At 41.2% G+C, this 19,782-nt stretch overlaps 2 protein-coding genes across 4 annotated transcripts; both read right to left on the reverse strand.

The window, feature by feature from the left end:
* Window positions 1–675: 675 nt before the first annotated feature.
* tspan14 (tetraspanin 14) lies at window positions 676–7,613 on the reverse strand. 3 transcript variants are annotated; one of them, XM_029521883.1, is made up of 9 exons: window positions 7,475–7,613; window positions 7,058–7,138; window positions 4,829–4,879; window positions 3,373–3,519; window positions 3,092–3,262; window positions 2,406–2,531; window positions 2,241–2,291; window positions 2,048–2,158; window positions 676–1,853 (listed from the first exon to the last, which is right to left on the reverse strand). In XM_029521883.1, exons 2-9 carry the CDS (start codon window positions 7,136–7,138, stop codon window positions 1,788–1,790), a joined length of 804 nt encoding a protein of 267 aa, XP_029377743.1. In that variant the 5' UTR covers window positions 7,475–7,613; the 3' UTR covers window positions 676–1,787. The 3 variants fall into 3 exon arrangements, with proteins under 3 accessions (XP_029377743.1, XP_029377742.1, XP_029377744.1); XM_029521882.1 differs by having other exon boundaries at window positions 2,048–2,161; XM_029521884.1 differs by lacking the exons at window positions 3,092–3,262; window positions 3,373–3,519; window positions 4,829–4,879 and having other exon boundaries at window positions 2,048–2,161.
* Window positions 7,614–10,489: 2,876 nt separating this feature from the next.
* Window positions 10,490–18,772, reverse strand: LOC115055281 (cytochrome c oxidase subunit 7A-related protein, mitochondrial-like). The gene is made up of 3 exons (XM_029520977.1): window positions 18,607–18,772; window positions 12,830–12,964; window positions 10,490–12,295 (listed from the first exon to the last, which is right to left on the reverse strand). Exons 1-3 carry the CDS (start codon window positions 18,673–18,675, stop codon window positions 12,155–12,157), a joined length of 345 nt encoding a protein of 114 aa, XP_029376837.1. The 5' UTR covers window positions 18,676–18,772; the 3' UTR covers window positions 10,490–12,154.
* Between the last annotated feature and the right edge of the window lie 1,010 nt (window positions 18,773–19,782).

Genomic DNA, 19,782 nt, shown 5'->3' on the forward strand with positions numbered 1-19,782 from the left:
CCACAGATTCCTATGTCAGTGTATTATTCATTCATCTTGCATTCTGTTGAATAATGTTTTTGAAGCAGCAGGAAAGCAAAACACCTTTTATAAAATAAAATTATAATTAGAAAAGAACAAGACCTGATCAAAAAAAAAATTTAAATCATGGAAAAATTTAAATCCCACAATAAAGCGTTTTACAGAGGACCAAAGTGAATCTTCTCTCAATCATTACATTTTAATTCATGTGATCAATAAATATTACTTTTCTTTTACTAACATGAATAAAATCATGCTTCACTTAAATTTGCTATTATTTGTTGCATAAAAATGTGGCTTCTGTACTTTGTGACATCAAGGTCTTAAAAATAATCAAAAAGAAAACCCTCAAATATTCTTGGTCCTGATATGTGCTCACAGGCTGATTTTCTTAATTACTGATACTATTACTATTACTAAAAAATGAAAAGAAAAAAAAAACATTGTAAATTCAAACCAAATCAAATTTTATTCAGATGAATATAAAAAGATCAAAATTCACTTTTAGAAAAAAAAAAAACAAAACAAAAAAAACAGACAAACAAACAAAATCCCTTCAGTAGAAAATCTGTCTTCTCTTTAAACACAAACCAATGAAATTTTAATTATTTGTGCATTCAATCATCAACAGGAATAAAAGAATTAACTTAAAAATGTGTTTTCTGGCTTGTTGTAACCAGCTACAACAACCCAAAACCTTTAATCAATCAAAACAACTACAAAGACACTTCACTTTATTAAATTTTTGTTAACATGAATCCAGTGTCAATTCTCAACCTTCAACCTTTAATAAAAAAAAAAAATCTGATCACATGAGCTGAAGCCTTTTAAAGGAGCAGTCCATGATGTTAACATTTTTTTTACATTTATACTGATTTTCAGATTGTTAATCAGACAGAATATCAGTCTGACATTCTCCCAGTGTTCAGCACAACAATGTACTACATACTGACACAACATGTACTACAGATGCACAGTGATAATCTGTAGTCCTGCGGCTTTACACTCAGCAACAGCCTTCATGAACCTTTACCTGTTAAGACACTTTCACAGATAAATTTTTTCATGTTTACTGATGCAATAGCACAGAATTACAAAATGAACACTGCATTACTATAAGTTAATTCATTACTGTTGTGGGTTGTGCTGATTGTTTGTTTGACCAATCAAAACACTTGAAGATGTTGGTCTGGTCTTTAACACCTAGACACCTTGTTTTTACTGTAAATATTCATTTAATTGACCATTAATGAAAATAATTATTAGCTGTGTGATTTTATTTTGAAGTTTAAGTGTTGGCTGCAGGGCAAGTTTAATAGCTAGATTTTGTAGATAAAGATTCAGGCTACTCATTAAATCTGGTACCCACATGAGTACTGTAAAGAGGCATTGAATTAGGTAAGAGGTCACATTGGCTCAAAGAACAGTAGAAAAACGCTGCATCTGCAGTTTCAGGAATCGCAAAAAGAAAATTCTTAATATACAGAAAAGGTGAAGGGCAGTCTGGTACTGACCAGAATTACATGAAGAGCTCGCACAGAAAAAAATCTAAATATCACATATAACAGAACTTCAGATGTCCTCAAAGATTTCAGACTGACAAAAACATCTTTCAGAAGGGGCTCTGCGTATCTTGAAATCAATGTAAACAAACATTCAAACAAATAAAATACCAGAGTGAGAGAAAAAGAAAGAGAAGGCACATGTTTGAAGAAACTTGGTCCAGTAACACCTGGTATGAAACCCCACCCTCGCAGGTATAGACTTCAGTAGCTGAATTTGGCCTTTTCAATGTCAGCGATCAAAACCCTGGCCAAGTAGATCCCCACCATCTGATCACAGAGAGAGATGGACTGGACTGGTCAACAGGTACACCGATAAACAAGTAAACAGGTAAGGAGGTAGGCAGCCAAACAAAAAGGCAGATATACTATATGGGTAAACAGCTACAGAGGTAGAAAGGTCAGCAGGACGAAAATGTGACGGGTAAGAAAAAGTCAAGTGTTGTGATGTTGAATGCTTGTACCTGCAGCAGAGAGATAACAATGAAGACAATGGCCACAGTGTAGAGGTTTCTGGGTAGCCAGTCCTCTAGTGCGGCAATGCACCCTTTGATGTAGATATGATCGACCCACTTCTTCTGTAGAGGAATACCAAAGAACATCAGGGAACATAGTCACATGAAACCATTACCTTTCACAATATTATCAAAAACTCACCTGTGGTTTGCTTCTAACGTCATAGCCACACTGAGTGTTCACCACCGACTCCTGAAACAAACACAAAGTGCAGGTGTCAGGACCAACCAGGTAAACACAGGCTCAGAGTCAGGCTTGGTGTAGCCATGGTAATGAGTGATGTGTATAAATGAGTAATTAACCCACAGCAGGATCAGAGATGCAGCAGGAGAAGGGAACTCCACACCTCTCTCTGCTGCGATGAGTGTTGTTACAGCTGAAATAATTGTTCAACTCCCAGTCATCTGGGTCCTGAGCTCCACAGCAGTGGTTCTGTTTGAAGAGCACAGAAACCAAATCCTTCACCTAAATGGAACAAATTCCTTCCCAGTAGGGAAAGAATCTGTTTCCCATAGATGAACAAGATCCTTCCCCTACAGAAACTCAGGTCCTTCACATAAGGGAAACGGATCCTTTCCCTACAGGGACCCAATTCTTAACCAACAGAAAACCAAATGCATGACCTGTAGGGAACCACATCCTTCACTCAACATGAAATTCAATCTTACAGCTGAGACAATATTCAGAATTTTAATGTTTTTTTTTTTTTAGCACCACAGAAGGTGTTACATTATGCAAACGCGATATTTAATTCAAAATCCAACAAAATATTCAAATCCACGAGCAGTAAAAAAAAAAATTCAAATGCACCTAAAGGTTCCTGAGCTCAAAATAGTGGCACTCTTAAACTGAAAGATACCTTTAACAACAAGAAATAAGGTGCTTCGTTGAACCCCTGAATGTTTGATGTTCAGTTTTGTTACATCTTTAAGTGAATATGTTAAAAACTGTTGATGATGATGATGATGATAATGATGATGATGAGGAGTTACCATCCTCTGCAGAGAGTCGATGAGGTTCTGAAGGTCGATGTCTTTCCTGTACTCTGTGATGTTTGTCAGAAAGAACTTATTTAGCCAACCTCTGACCTGACTCTGAAAAACCACAGCCAGGATTGCCACTGTGAGTTCCAGGAAGAAGATAAAGCCAATTACACCTGAAAACTTAAAAAAAAAAAAAAAAAAAACACAAACAGAAATGTTTTTTAATGTACGAATTTCAAACATTAACATGCATTTCCAGGTATTTTCACAAAAAGTATTTCTAAACGTACAAACTTGAGTAGACAGATGTTTTCTCTCAGAGCTCCCACACAGCCAGCAAAGCCAAGGATGAACATGACTGTACCAACTGCAAGGACCAACCACACTGGGTCAAAACCATTCAACTGGTTTATCTTGGTCAGATCCGACAAGATTCCCTGGGAGCCAGAACACACCAGAACAGGTAGTCAGTCTACCTTTTAAGCAAAATACTACTTGATATCTGACCCATAATTCATGACTGCATATTAGCTGTAGACTAATGAAACGCCAGCTCATTCTCATTTATTCCTTTAAAAAGGTCCCTACACAACCGACAGCTACTGTAGGTAAATAGGTTAGATGCATAACTGCCACCTTTTAATGATAGTAAGGCCTTGTTTTTTTTTGTCCAGGCAAACTGGCAAAATTTAGACCCACCAGCCATCACATTATGACCATCAGCCTAATATTTGTTCCCATCCTCCTTCTGCCACCATATGAGCCCTGACCCTTAAGGCATGGACTCCTCTAGACCTCTGAAGCTGAGCTGTGGTATCTGGACCAAGATGTTAGCAGTAGATCCTGGAAGTGGAGAGATGGAATCTCCATGGATCAGACCTGTTGGTTCAGCTCAACTCACAGATGCTGATGTGGATTGCGATCTGGGGAATTTGGAGTCATATATATATATATATATATATATAGAGTCACGTCACAGTATCTCCATTAGCTGGTCTTCTTCCCATAATGCATCCTGGTGCCATTTTTCCCCAGGTAAGAGACAGACCCAAGCAACCACATTATGTGAAAGAGAACCTGAGCAGTCAGTCCAGACCACCTTCTTCCATTGCTCCGTGCTCATGTGTCCATTATAGGAGCTTTTGTTGGTGGACAGGGGACAGCGTGGACACCCCTGACTGGTCACAACACACTGATGCTGTGTCTTCTGACAGCTTTCTATCAGAACCAGCATGAACTTCTTCAGCAGTTTGAGATATAGTAGCTCTTCTGTGGGATCAGACCACACAGTCCAGCCTTCACTCCCATGATGCTGTGCTCCAGTGGTCTTCCTTCCTTGAACCACTTTTGGTAGGTCCTGGTTTCTGCAGACTAGGATCCTCACACAAAGCTGCTGTCCACATATCACAGTTCAGTTCTTGACAAAGTCTCTCCCATCCTAAAACTTTTATAACTTAAATATTTTTCTGCTTCAACCAATAACCTTCAAATTTAAATGTTAATTTACTGTCTTATATATATCCACCCATCCATCCACCCAGCATTGGCAGGTGCCATGGTCACCAGATAACCACGGCTAATCACCTGTCAGTGGTCATAATGTTATGGCTGATGGCTGTGTATATTGTCATTGACAGTTGCCAATGATATTGATAAAATGACATAAGTCTCTCATATGAGACAGATCCTGTTTTATTTAGTTTCTTGGTAGTATGTTTATTTATTCTTTACTGTGTGCTCATTCACCTTTTCACTCCAAGCCCAGAAACCAGCTGCAATGAAGGCAACTCCAGCCAGCTGCAATGTAAACAAACACGCCAGCAATTACACAGATCCATAAATCACCACTGTTAAGACAGATCCAGCTTCTTAAATGACATTGTATGATTTTATTAAACAGGTTTGTGTAAGATGACCACTGTACTTAAGCCCATGTTCCTGTGCAGATTTTGATGCAAATGTGTTGACATGAACACAGACCAGCTCTGATGGTGTCCAATATCATGAAGCAAACATTACATCCAGTTCATGTTAATTAAAGCTAGACTGCCATCATCTTAACAATATCAGAACAACGATACAATAACAGTTGCAGAATGAAAATAGGATCGGATACTGTCTTAAAAAAAGGAAAAGACCTATTTTAAATTTTAAACATCAACATAAATTAAGTTGCCTTATTTTTGAAAGACCTACTGATTTTCATATTTTTGATTAGTGTTTATGAAGCTTAAGTTCCAAAATAAAACCAAAAGGGAACCAAAAGTTAAATAATAATAAATAAAATAAAATCTTATATATATATATATATATATATATATATATATATATATATAAAATGCAAAACACAGTTATCACAAGAACAATCAGTGTTTCTCAATCAGCACTCTTTTGTTAGAGAGTAAATGTAAACATTAACCTCCTGGCTTCAAACCTTTTAGAGGTTCACTCACTTCACTTTTTTTCCCAAACATTAAGAGCTAAATGCAGCAGTTCTAGGGCGTGTTACACCCTGGACAGATGGCCAGTCTATCGTAGAGCAAACACTTGGAGGCATACAGAGACGAACAACCATTCACACTCACGGCTATGGGCATATTAGAGTCACCAGTCAACCTAGACATGCATGTCTTTGGACCCAGTTTCAACCCACGCAAGCACAGGAGAGCATAGCACTCCACACAGATATGCCCCAGGCCCATGACATTCTTGCTGTGCAGCAATAGTACTAACCACTATGCCGCCATGCTCCCTGCCCATATATATATATATATATATATATATATATATATATATATATATATGTATATATATCCTAGACATTATAATCTCCAACAACATCTTAGTTAATATGTAATAGTGTCATAAAGGCTTAACTGATGTGATATGTAACATACATTGTCATTATTCAGAAAGAGAAACGTTTGACATGGTGTGTGGCTCTGGATGTTTCATAACAGTTGAGACGCTTCCTGTTCAGCAACATGCATTTATCTATCTCTTCTCTGGTGTACACAGGAAATCACAAAATCACTTCCTCTTAATCATTGCCCCAATTTTTCTTGTTTATATTGACATTTCATCAGCTCACATACAGGAAACTTCCTTACATAAGAGAAAGATAAAAAGGTGGCACAGTACTGAAATATCCCCCAACTGTGGTAGAAATCAGACCCCATATTTTCATTAAAAATAGTACTGATAATACTGCAGTAATGTAGGTAAATGCAGCCTTGACTTTTTACAGTCTCGAGACTGGGACCTGGAATTGGTTTGTAATGTCCTAGAGTGAAGGCGAAAGCAGTTTCCTGCAAATGCCACACATTAGAGGAAACATCTGCAACAGTGATGGGCCAACTTTCTAAGCAACATTTGATTTCCTTTGTAGAAAGAAGCAGTTAAGTTCACAGATAAGTCAGACATTTGGACATTTTACAAAGAGGCACTGAATTATGTACATACAGCAGGTAAACGGATAAACAACAAGGAGAACTGAGTTTTTTAACATTAAATGGAGGGAAACTTGGGGTTATCTGTTGCAGGAACCAAGTTCACAGGAACTCTTTAAGTGGTGACAGTTTACCTGTGATGCTAATCACGGCTCTTTGGCAGGTTTTCTTCCACAAACCCTCATTCCACGAAGACATAAGGTCACAAGTGCACACATGATCAGCTGTTATGGAAGAGAATAACTCTGGACAGGTTGCCAGTCTATCACACAGAGACGAACAGCCATTCACACTCACGCTTATGGGTCACTAATCAACATAGACATGCATGTCTTTGGGCCTGGTGGAAACCCACACAGGACATGGGAGTCCTAACAGAAAGCCCTGAGGCCCGGGAATTGAACCCACGACCTTCTTGCTGTGAGGCAACAGCACTACTCACTATCCCCACTGCTGTACACGTAAGTGTGTGTGAGTGAATACATGAGCCCAACAGCCCATGTAGCTGTGTGATGAATAGACTCACCCAGAAGATGATGTTGTAGCTGAACATGAGATATTTGTAGCAGCAGCTGACCTCTGGGTTGTCATAGCGATAGTAATACATCTGTAGTATGTATGACAAGCACAGAATGACTTTAGACAGATGCCGTCGGAGCTCCGACAGGTCACTAACACAATGCCCGACACCAGGCCTCACTGGTCACGGCTAGCTTAGCTAACCGCTGGGTGGATCTGTAAACTACTGGAGAGTGACGGAGCTCGTTTTCAGTTCAGTTCGTTAACTCTGCTATTGATACACAGAGTTTGTTAAGTTTCACTTTGTTCGTAGCTAACAGGAAGCACCGAATGCTAACAGAGCGAACGTTTGAATAAACCAAGAGTTCATCCGGAGCCGTTTTCTTGGACCGAGTTCGGTTCACCACGGGCGGGTCGAACTTACCTCGGCTGAAGGTATTCCACAGTTTTCTGCTCCCGACAGTCTAATCTAACCAACACACCCTGTTTTCTTCGAACTACGGATTCTTCTTCTACTTCAGCGACGAACAATCACTTTTCTTCTGGCCGACTCACCGGCTTACTTCTCTGTCATTTCCCCCTTCTGGGGCGGCGGACTAACGACACTAACTACACAAACTGCACTAACTGCACTCACTACACTAACTGCACTCACAACACTAACTACACTAACTACACAAACTGCACTCACTACACTAACTACACAAACTGCACTAACTGCACTCACTACACTCACTGCACAAACTACACAAACTGCACTCACTACACAAATTACACTGAATACACTCACTGCACTAACTACACAAACTACACAAACTGCACTAACTATACAAACTGCACTAACTGCACTCACTACACTAACTACACAAACTACACTCACTACACTAACTACACTCGCTACGCTAACTACACAAACTGCACTAACTGCACTCACTACACTAACTATACTAACTACACAAACTGCACTCACTACACAAACTACACTAACTACACTGAATACACTCACTACACTAACTGCACTAACTACACTCACTACACTCACTGCACTAACTACACAAACTGCACTAACTGCACTCACTACACTAACTACACAAACTACACTCACTACACTAACTACACAAACTACACTCGCTACGCTAACTACACAAACTGCACTAACTGCACTCACTACACTAACTATACTAACTACACAAACTGCACTCACTACACAAACTACACTAACTACACTGAATACACTCACTACACTCACTGCACTAACTACACTCAATATACTAACTACACTCACTGCACTAACTACACTCACTGCACTAACTGCACTCACTACACAAACTGCACTAACTACAATAACTACACTAACTACACAAACTGCACTCACTACACTCACTGCACAAACTACACAAACTGCACTCACTATACAAATTACACTGACTACACAAACTGCACTAACTACACTCACTGCACTAACTACACAAACTGCACTAACTGCACTCACTACACTAACTACACAAAGTGCACTCGCTACGCTAACTATACAAACTGCACTAACTACACAAACTGCACTAACTGCACTCACTACACTAACTATACTAACTACACAAACTGCACTCACTACACTAACTACACAAACTACACTAACTACACTGAATACACTCACTACACTAACTGCACTCACTGCACTAACTACACTGAATACACTCACTGCACTAACTACACTAACTGCACTAACTATACTAACTACACAAACTGCACTCACTGCACTAACTACACTCACTACACTAACTACACTGAATACACTCACTGCACTAACTACACTAACTACACTGAATACACTCACTACACTAACTACACTGAATACACTCACTGCACTAACTACACTAAATACACTGAATACACTCACTGCACTAACTACACTAACTACACTCACTGCACTAACTACACTGAATACACTCACTACACTAACTACACTCACTGCACTGAATACACTAACTATACTAACTACACAAACTGCACTAACTACACTCACTGCACTAACTACACTAAGCTTGGATCGGGCCAAAGGACAGCTCAGCTGTGATATCATGAGCGTATACCACGGCCTGTCGTCATGAAGGTCACTGTTTACTGATTGTAGTGATGTTGTAGGATGGGTTCTGTAGAATGGGGTGCGTGGGCTGTGACTGGTAGGTGGGTGCGTTTATGCTTGACACCAACCACCACATACACATTAGCCCCTGACACTTTTTTGTGTCACCCATCTGTATTTACAGTATTTACAGTCTGTAGCTAAATGCAAGGTAAAGACACTGATGCAGTGTTTATCTCGGGTACAGCGGTTTTTCCTACAAGCAGGAGAGATGCTGTCGGTATACTGGAAAAAATACATTACTGCAGTTTTTTCTGAACAACACAATATCACCTAAAATCTGAGTGTGTAAGAGACAAACATATGACTGTATTATGTCATTTAATGAATTAATCAGTGTGATGTAATAATGAACCAGCTGAGTGATGAACTCAATGACAGTCATTACACTTGTTAATGATCTGATTGTACTAATGATCATTAATTATCAGTCTTCATGCACTGAACTACAACTAGATGTCATTAAGAACTCATTAATACACAGACTATTGCAGAAACTAAAAAAACAAAACAAAACTGTGTTTTGCCAAGAAAAACAGCTTATGTAAGGAGAAACATACTGAGGACATTTAGCACAAACAAATAAAAATGAAAGGCGATGAAAGAAATCTGTGGAAAATTAGATTAAGGTTAAATATAATAGCTGAATGATGGGGAGTCCAAGTGAGATTAAGCCTCGTCTTGTTTGGCCGAAGAAGTCCAAAGGATCCGGATACCTGCTACCTGAAGGGATAAGAGTGGTCATGACTGGACAGAACTGGAACAGATCCTGATCACCTGCATCTTAATGGTCAACTCTCCCACAATGAATCTTTGTCACCCTAACCCCCTAACCAAGCTGAGACAGAATGAAATATAGATAAATGACATAATGTCCAGGAAGAATAGGTAACATCAAAAGTGCCTCACCAGCTCAAAACAGATATCTCAGCTGAATGAAGAACATCTATCCATCTTCATCCGTTTATCCTGAGTCGTAGGGCAAATGAAGATCACGTGTCCTTAATGAAAGCTGCAGCTGCAAATCTGCATATTCATGACACTTCCAGGTAGTAATTTACTGAGATGACAGCCAGTCACAGCTTTATGCTGCCTGCATGTTGATGTTGGAGCTGTGAAGGATGTTAGGAGCTCATTAAAGCCATTAATTAACTTCCTGTTAGGCTGCTGAGGTCACAACAGACAGACCTGTTTGACAGAGAATCTCATCTTATTGAATCACAATAAAACCAATAATGGTAAACAATTTTTATTCAATCAATCAGAAAAAAAACATAATTTTTACAACATCTTGGAGAGAAAAAAAAATTACTGAGCAGATGGAAACCTCCAACATAAAACACCTGGTGGAGAGGAGAAATATGGATATGAGAGGGGGAGCGACAGGAGGACCAGGAGCAACTGAATATATTGTTGAAGTACAAGTATAGATGCAAAGATAGCAAATATTAACAACAATAATAGTCAAAAAAATATTAAGTAGAATAAAACACACTCCTTCAGAATGAGGACCACTTTCTTCTTTTAATGACAAACCAACTTGTCACATTCCAGTGAGAAGTTTGCCTTCATGAAATGTGTTGGTTTAGTGATACAAGACAAACTGACACTAAGAGAAGGAAATCTGAATCATTATGTATCAAGTTATGGCAAGAAACCTCCACCATAATAAGACTAAAATCATGATTTGATGTAATCTGTCTGAGGTTTAGGTGTTCCTTATAATGTGGACAGAATTGGTGTGTTAGATGTGCATGTGTGTGTAACCTGTAGCCGAGATGCCTCACCTCAAGCATCCCATCACCATCTCCACAGCAACAGAGCAAGTTATATGCAACGCTACACAATATTTGGATCATGTCTCACCAAAAATATTCTCGAACAATGCAGTCAAATCAAGAATTAAAGCAACAGGGAAAGCATCTCTGGCTCAGTAGCTTTGTGTAGCACTTCAGGATCAGCAGTCACACAAAGCAGACTGCTATCAGTCCATTCTGATACTCCTGCATTAACCGAGGAGTCTGTCAACAACAAAGACCAGCTTTGTGGAGAGAAAGAGGATGTGAATGTCATCACATAAAAGCTGAACCAGTTTCCTGACAGAATGAATCAGTTCATCACCTCCTGTTGTCTGATTTCATCCTACACACGCACCGACATCACACTCTTCACTGATCTGACAGCAGGTTTCACAGGAACCTGGATGAAATCTAATTACATCCATAGGGACTCCACTTAAATCCTTTGTTCACAAATTCTCATTTTATCTGTACAAAAACAAGTTTATGAAACTATCCTGTGCAGAAATATCACCAGGCTTAGTGTCAGACTGTCGCTCAGGTGAAGCTGATCTGAGGTCTGTTGGTGTATTGATTGGATGCATTTATAATGAAGCTCTAAGAACGTATAATCCTTATAATCCAACATCTTAAAATAGATATGAGAGTTGGATTAGGATTCATAAAGACAGATCAACTCAGACCAGAGGAGCAAACAACAGATCTAATGTCCCAGAGCTGTGCTGTGAATTTCGAATAATTTATATTTTCATTTTCCTACTTCAGCTACCTGATTTTCTGTTCCCCTCTCCGACACACACATAAAAACACATTTCTGTGACAGTAGTGTGAAGCCAATACAGAATGTAAAATTAATCAGAATTGAACTTGAGTTAGGTTGAGAGAATGAAAGTGCAATAGGAGGATGATTCCAGATTGTCAGTAAAAACACCATTAGTAAAAAAACAAAAACAAAAAACAGACACACATTCAGATTCTTTTACAACAAAATAAAATTTATTATCGATTCACTGCACTAAATTATATATGTTCAGAAGGTTTTTGCTGCAGACAGACTGTCCCTGAACACTGCATCAAAAACCCTGCACCCATGAATGCGCTGTTGTCCGATAAACTTAATTTACACTGGAAACCTGATCCAGAGCACAGAAGTTCTGAAGCATCACTTGTTGCTTGGCTGGGAAGCAAGATAGAGAGCCACGAGGCAGTAGATGGTTCCCCCCACCGTCAGACCCATGGTGGTCCGGTACAGCAGCTTGTCTATCAGACCCCTCTTCAGGTGGACCGGGACCCCGTCTGCTTTCTGCGGCATAAAACCAGGTTACCAGTGAGAGGTGGGACTTATATTGTCTCATACAGGTAACACAATCCACTACAAACACACCTGAATTCAGTCTTCCAAGACCCCGATACATTTACGCTTAAAAATAATTACCTTCTTCAAAGCCCCAAAGAGTTACCAAGTAAAGGAGCCAAGACTTGATAATTTCAACATATTAAGTCATCATTGTAACCACTTGAAGCACCCAAGGCTCCATTTCACTGAATCCTAAAACTGACTCAATCTTAAGAAAATTCTCAAGGACCCATGAACCTTTATCAAGTAGACCTGAATCTCCTCGAACATTTTCCAGGGTCACTGAAACATTACTGACAACTTCTGGAACCGCCTCAAGGACACTTTAATATAGTCAAGGATCTCTTATCTCTATCTATATGTCATGCCTGACATATAGGAGCTGTTCACTGGCCATCAGTTGTCAGGTTCACAGCTTCACCTCTGTACTAAACATTAATCTCACCCAGGTGCGTGAGGAGCTACACTTAAGTGAGTTACCTGGAATATTTTCTGCATGTCTTGGACTCTGTTTGCTCCCAGGTACTCCACCTGACCTACAGTTTGGGAGGCCACTTTGGTTGGAGCTGCAAAGATGACAGGAGTACTGACAGGTGGGACATTTGGGCGTAGACCCTGAAGAAAGACAAACACAGGCAGAGACAGGTGTACTGAATGCAGTTAGTGGACCAGGTGATGTCTTTAGCGGTTAATCCCTGATATCAGCATCACAGTCGGCACCTTTAGCCCCCCAAATGCATTAATTAATGTGACTGCAGCAATTTCTTCGCATATTCAGATCAGAGACTATACTGAGGTATGAGTGCAGCCTGAACCAAACCAACAGAGGAGACTATGCTGAGGCCTCTGATGGCTAAATTTCCATTAATCAGCGCTAACTACCATTTCACCATTCCACCCACTTTACCCAATACCTCATAAATGCAATAAAATAAAGTGAGTCAAGACTACAAACAAAGGCTTGTTTTGAGTTTAATTTTAAACATTTCAATATGCTTTATTTTTTTTTTTTTGTGAGCCCTTCAAATTCATTCCAACATTTGAATGGACCCACATAACTATGGTCTGTCGCGTCATTGTATTGTGGTTACAACTCTGTGGATTAGGCCTATGCAGCCTTTGAAGTGTTTCATCAGTCCAGGTGAAGCTGCAGGAGTTTCAGAACACTGCTGTGCCATATTTTGATCTGAGGGGTTATTTCAAGATGTGGTGCTCTCCTAATCAGGAAGCACTTATACTTTGACTCTAGATTTTAAGTAGGTTTTAAGAAGCCTGTTACATGGCAAAGATATTATTGTTTCCAGGATACATAGTTAATACATGGAGGCAGACACAAATTAAATATTTCTAAAAACAACCAGAAGTACAAATCTGTCTATAATTTAAATGTAAACCCATAATCAACCCTATTTCCACAACTGCACTGTTGTACTAACTGAACACACACACTGGGATCTGTTTGGTATTTGGGACCAACTCACCAGCTAACAAATACTCAGGGCTTGACAGATTTCTCAACAAAGCCATCTACTTTAAGTTTCTGGAACTGGAGCAGTCTGACCAAAATACCTTCCTGATATACTGAAGGAGAATCCAGCGTTTCATTTCCAGCACTGCTTATTCCATACTTGTGTTATCAACCATGATAATACTTATCTGTGAGTGCCAGAAATGTCTTTTTCCTGCCACGTTAAGAAATTCTACTGAGTCACTGTATGCCAGGATCACACTGTTCCCAAATATATCACCAGTGTTGCTACAAACATGGGAAAAAAGCACTGAATTCAGTACAGACTGAGGCGTTCTTTCGTCCACCCACCTTTCCAGTGTGAAAGAATTGTTACTTATACTACCAGTGGTATGATGTAGTACTACAATAGGACTATGGGATGACTACAGCTAGTGTTCAATAAGCCATCAATATTGATAGCGCTTCTCAGCACACTCTTGTTGGGACGAATACCCAACCTTCCTTTCTATTCATGGACACACTATCTACTCAGGTGTATACTTTTCCTATCCCAGAGAAAATGTTCTATCGCCAAATTGCTTAAAGTTTAAAATTTTGACTTCTCTTGTTTTATTGAAAGTGTGGATATCCATAAGAAAATATATTTGAACTAGATTTGTCATTTTTTAAGAACAAAGAACCAAAAGCCTTGTTGGAGTAGTTTTACATCTTCTCTGATTGGCTGACTGTTTTCAGCCATATAATTATAGCAGAACCCAAATCCTATGCTGGCTAATGGTGGTGGCTGCTTTGTTGTGACATTACAAAGTTCCAAGAAACCCTGTCAGCTGGTTTTAAGGCTCAGTTTCCCCGGGTCCCCTGTCTGGAGACAGGCCTGGATGAAGGGCCTGTCACTAGGCGCTTGGTGGACGGGTCTGCCATGGGTCCAATCGGGCATACGCCAAAGGAATAACATCCTCTCCAATCATGTCGACCCACCACCCATGCAGGAATCCGCTGGGGTAGGTTGTATCATCATAATAGTTTTTTTAAACTGTTAGTTGTTGGCACTTGTCTGTATACACATTCATATCAACTAAAATGACAAAGGAGAGCAGTTAGGAAAAAATTTAAGTCAAGAAGTGGTGATGACTATTGGACTTGGATAATGAAAAAAGTATTTTAAAAATTGGCCCAAAAGAGAGAATTAATGTTGTAACAATATTTGGAATTGTTATAGCTCTACATGGAACATCGCCTCTCTGGTGGGGAAGGAGCCGGAGCTTGTGCGGAAGGTGTAGCACTACCACGCATAGCCTCAGCTCTGTATTCAAAATCCTGGATAGGTGCTCGACACTCTTCATAATGAGAGGGTGAGGCGCCAGGCAGGTGTGGGGATACTCTCCATTCCCCGGCTGAGCACCGTCATGATTTTTCCCCAGTGGACCAGAGGGCCGCCTCTCTGCACTTGAAGGCAGGGGGGAAGCTCTCAGTATTGTTTGTGCATATGCATCGAACGGCAGGTCATCGTATTCAGTATTCTTGGAAACCCTGGCTGATACCTTGCATAGGGGACTCTGTGGTACTGCTGAGACACTTCAAAGCACACATGGGCATTGACAGAGATACCTGGAGGGGTGTGATTGGGATGAACGGACTCCAAAATCTAAACCCAAGTGGTGTCCTTTTGTTAAGACTTCAGTGCTAATCATGAATACAAGGGCGCTTATAGTTGTACTTGGTACCAGAACACCCCAGGCCAAAGGTCAATGATTGACTTTGTAATTGTATTATCTGATCTGAAGAGGCATGTTTTGGACACTCAGGTAAAGAGTGGGTCAGAGCTGTCAAGTGGGTCAGGTGGCAGGGGAAACCCCTGGACAGGCCTGGCAAGCCCAAATGAATAGTGCAGGTAAACTTGGAACTACTGCGGGAGGCCCCTGTCTGAGAAGGCCTCGACTCCTACCTCCAAAAGAAGTTTTTCCCGCATCCCTGCGGAGACTGGGGTATTGAACTTGAATGGTCAATATTCAAGGCTTCCATTGCTGAAGCTGCTGAGGCGCCCTGCGGTCTTAGGGTCATGGGTGCCTCAAGGGGCGATAGCCCTCTGGGACCATGGTGGACACAGGTGATCACGGAAGCAATCCAGCTAAAGGAGGAGTCCTTTAGGTACAGGTTGTCACTGGGGACTCCAGAGGCACTTGTGAGGTACTGTTGGGCCCACGGGGCAGCAGCCACAACTGTAGTAGAGACAAAGCAGCAGGCGCGGAGGACTTCGGTGAAGCCATGGAGGACTTTTGGATGGTCTCAAAGCATTTCTGGAAGACCATCCATCACCTCATAAAAGGGAAATGCAGGACTGTCTAAGCTGTGTACAGTAAGGATGGAACACTGTTGACCTCAACTGAGGATGTAAAAGGATGGTGGAAAGAGCACTTTGGGGAACTTCTGAACCCCACTAATCGCCCCTCTGTAAGGGAGACAGGGCTGGAGGATGATGGGGAATCATCGTCAATTTCTCTCTGTGAAGTCACTGAGGATGTTAAACAACTCCACAGTGGCAAAGCCCCAGGGATTGATGAAATAGACCATGTCTCTGGCACCAAACAGAGACAAGGCCCCTGTCCTCCCTCCCCTACACCCCTGAAATGCTAAAGGCTCTGGGCTCTGAGGGGCTGTCTTGATTGACATGCCTTTTGAATACTGTGTGGAAGTCTGGGAGGGTGCTGAAGGAGTGAAAGAGTTGGGTGGTGGTCCCTCTCTTCAAGATGGGGGAACAGAAGGTGCGCATCAATTACAGGGGCCTAGGAGCACTGGCCTGTGGGCACCTCTGGATCCCCAAATCAGAGTTAACCGAGGTTGCCGGGGAAAAAGAATTCTGGGTGTTGCTGCTAAAGCTGCTCCCCATGACCCAAATTTAAATAAGTGGTTGAAGATGGATGGATGGATGAATATAGTTACATTTAGAAGCTAGTGTCAAATTCTTGTTTCTAATTACTGTAGGTGTAGCCTCTTAGCTCCACTTTCTCCAACTACATTCATGTAGTGAACACATTAATGATTCTGCATGACATACTGTACACTTTTGGTATTGTTAATACTGAAAACAGTACATAGTTAATTGACTTGTGCGAAAAGACAAATTCAATATAGAGAAAATACATGTTGCCTCACAGCAAGAAGTTCATGGGTTTGATTCCCAGGCTTTTTCCTGTGCTTGCGTGGGTTTCCAACAGGTATTCCGGTATCTTCCCACGGTCCAAACACATGCATACTTTGGTTAACTGGTGACTCTAAATTCCCCATAGGCTTGGGTGTGAGTGTGAGCGGTTGTTGGTCTCCGTATGTTGGCCCTGTGATGAACTGGCGACCAGTCTGAGGTGAACCCGGCCCTCGCCCAATATGAGCTGGGATTGACTCCAACACCCCCGCGTGTTCCTTTATTCCACAGACAAAGGAGGGTCCTTGAACTCAGTTCTCCAAAAATGCTCATCTTTTCACACCTATGTGAAAAGACAACCACAAACTGTAACTCCAGCTGCTACTGGTCACTGTATGATATATGACCCAGGTCTACAAAAACCTCTGTTTGTTCGTGCTCTTACGCTCTTCTCCTGAGGCTCTTGCACCCTCATGCCCATCTAGACCCCTCTCTCTTGGTTCCTGGATCCTCTCTGGAGTCCTCTGAGGCCTCCCTTGGATTAGCTCTTCTGACTCAGAGTTAGCTCTGACCTCCTTTGTAACTCTTCACTCTTTCCACAGTAGCGACCTAAGGTCCTGCCCAAGATTTGTAAGAGTGGACAAGATGAATGCCAGCTGACTTGATGCAACATCTACCTGCTGTTTCCTGCAGGCAACAAGCCTAAGTTAGCATCAACTGCTAATGTCACTGCAACAACAGCAACACAACCAAATTAAGGGACTAAGGAGGAATTCAACCACTCAGAACTGCAGTTCTGGACTCTGGACTTGGACAAAGTACAAGGAAGGACAAGAACTGGGTAATGTTCACTGGGCCAAATTGCAGAAAGCACACACAGCTAAGAGCAGGACTGTTAACCTTTGCACACGCAAATGTAGAATTTGTAACTTCCTCTGTTGGGCTTTCTTGGATGTCTTTAAGTTGTACATTAGCCACAACCAGAGTCTTGCTGTACGTTAAAACATCACTCACCCTGCATGCAACTGATGTGGTTAAAGTAGTAAAAGTAGAAGAACTCAATGCATGTATTCTATTGTTGGGTTGTGGCTGAAGTTACTGACAGGTTGAGGTTGATTAAGTCTCTCCATGTGATTGGTTTAAGTGTTAGGGTTAGGGTTAGTAAGGAGCCATATGATTGGCTGTTGAATCTGTAAATCAGAATCATACAACTGATTGACAGCTTCATCAGCCAATGATAACATTGGTCAACCTGCGACGTCAGGTCAGTCTCATAATTCAACATACAAATTTCCTAAATGCATATTCAGCAATTCGTATGCTCCGTGAATTCATATTACAAGTGTGCCTCAAAATTATATTTGTGAAGTACAGCGCGTGCATTTCCGAATTTAAATTAGAAGTTTGCATGCAAATCATATTTGTGAACCAAAGCGTGTGTATTTGCGAGTCCGAAATACAAGTACGAAAGAAAGCATGTGCATTCGTGAAAAGCCTCGCGAGAGTTCATTCATTACGAGACTGTTCTGACTCCATTAATTCATTAATTTTCGTTTGCCTCCTCAGTAATGAAGATTTACTCCCCTAGCTCTGATGTTTCCGTTAGCATTAGCTGCTCTCTCGGTGGTAACAAGGTCACAGTCTCACCTGTGGGTTGTAGGCGGTTGCGGGAGCCCCGGTGAGTCGTTGTGTCACTCCGTTCAGTCTGTAGTACATGTTGCGCTGAGGTCACACAAGTAATACACACCTGGATAAACGGACACTTCACCTGTTTCTGACTCTCAGCTGATTCCCTGTGGTCCCGACGCCAACACCGCGCAACTTGATGACGTAAGAGTTGCACTGAAGGAGCTGCGTCGGAATAGGGGTCCGCGGCTTGCCTGAGTGTAATACGTCAATAAAAATCAATAAGGATGGTCGTTCCGGCAGCCTTTCACCTCTCTGTACGAAATAGGATACAAATACAATAATCAGTGTATTTTCATTACGACTCTGGGTCTGAAAAGTGATGCCAATGCTGAAGAGGAAACCATGATTCTATCGAATGAGGGGAGATGGGAAACTCAATTCCTTTCACTGATCTGAGTTTATATGAATCACTCACCAAAGTGGATGGATCATTTGATTCACTGAATCAGTGAGCACACAAGTCTGGTCCCAGCTTATTTGATACTGTTAAAACCACTGATTTGAAAATGATCAACTTCAGGGACAATTCTAACTCAGTGCACTAATTTGCGAGAGAAATATAATGTCCTGGTTTAATCTGAGTGTCCATGTGTGAGCAGATGTGTATGCGGTGGGGTCAGTTTTTATGGCATATTGCATGTTTTTTTGTATTTTAACCTAATTTTTTTTTGTACTGGTGGGTAGCACAGGAGCATCGGAGTTAGTGCTGTTGCCCCACAATGTGAAGGTTGTAGGTTCGGTTCCCGGCCTGGGGCTTTTCTGTGTGGAGTTTCCATGATCTCCTTGTGCCTGCGTGGGTTTCCTCCCACCGTTCAAAGACATGCATGTTTAGGTTAACTGGCTGTACTGCACTGCATGTTTTAGATGTTTTCTGCTCCAACACACCTGATTGCTATATAAATAAAGTAAGGTTGGTTGGTTGATGTGTTGAATAACTTACTCTTCTACCGGAGTAGGCAGCAGACTCTCAGCTCAGGTGGGGGAGGGGCTCTCTGGGTGAGTGACAGCTCATAGCAGGGAGGGAAAGGGAGTGAAACAACAAACCAGAGCTGCTGTTTTTCCCACAGAGCTAATATAATGATTCACTTCAGTCCCTGCAGTCACAGTCCACAACAGTGACGCGCTACATCACTA

This window comes from Echeneis naucrates, chromosome 15, assembly GCF_900963305.1.
Source record: "Echeneis naucrates chromosome 15, fEcheNa1.1, whole genome shotgun sequence".
Taxonomy (NCBI): Eukaryota; Metazoa; Chordata; class Actinopteri; order Carangiformes; family Echeneidae; genus Echeneis; species Echeneis naucrates.

Excerpts from the sequence above, each read along its gene's own strand:
- tspan14 (XM_029521882.1), bottom strand. The coding sequence starts at position 7,138 with ATGTATTACTATCGCTATGACAACCCAGAGGTCAGCTGCTGCTACAAA. Across the intron at positions 4,880-7,057 it reads GCTACAACATCATCTTCTGG|CTGGCTGGAGTTGCCTTCAT; the intron begins GTGAGTCTATTC and ends TTTACATTGCAG. Across the intron at positions 2,292-2,405 it reads GCTGCATCTCTGATCCTGCT|GAGTCGGTGGTGAACACTCA; the intron begins GTGGGTTAATTA and ends TGTTTGTTTCAG.
- LOC115055281 (XM_029520977.1), bottom strand. The coding sequence starts at position 18,675 with ATGTACTACAGACTGAACGGAGTGACACAACGACTCACCGGGGCTCCC. Across the intron at positions 12,965-18,606 it reads CAACCGCCTACAACCCACAG|GGTCTACGCCCAAATGTCCC; the intron begins GTGAGACTGTGA and ends GTCTTTCTTCAG. Across the intron at positions 12,296-12,829 it reads ACATGCAGAAAATATTCCAG|AAAGCAGACGGGGTCCCGGT; the intron begins GTAACTCACTTA and ends TTTATGCCGCAG.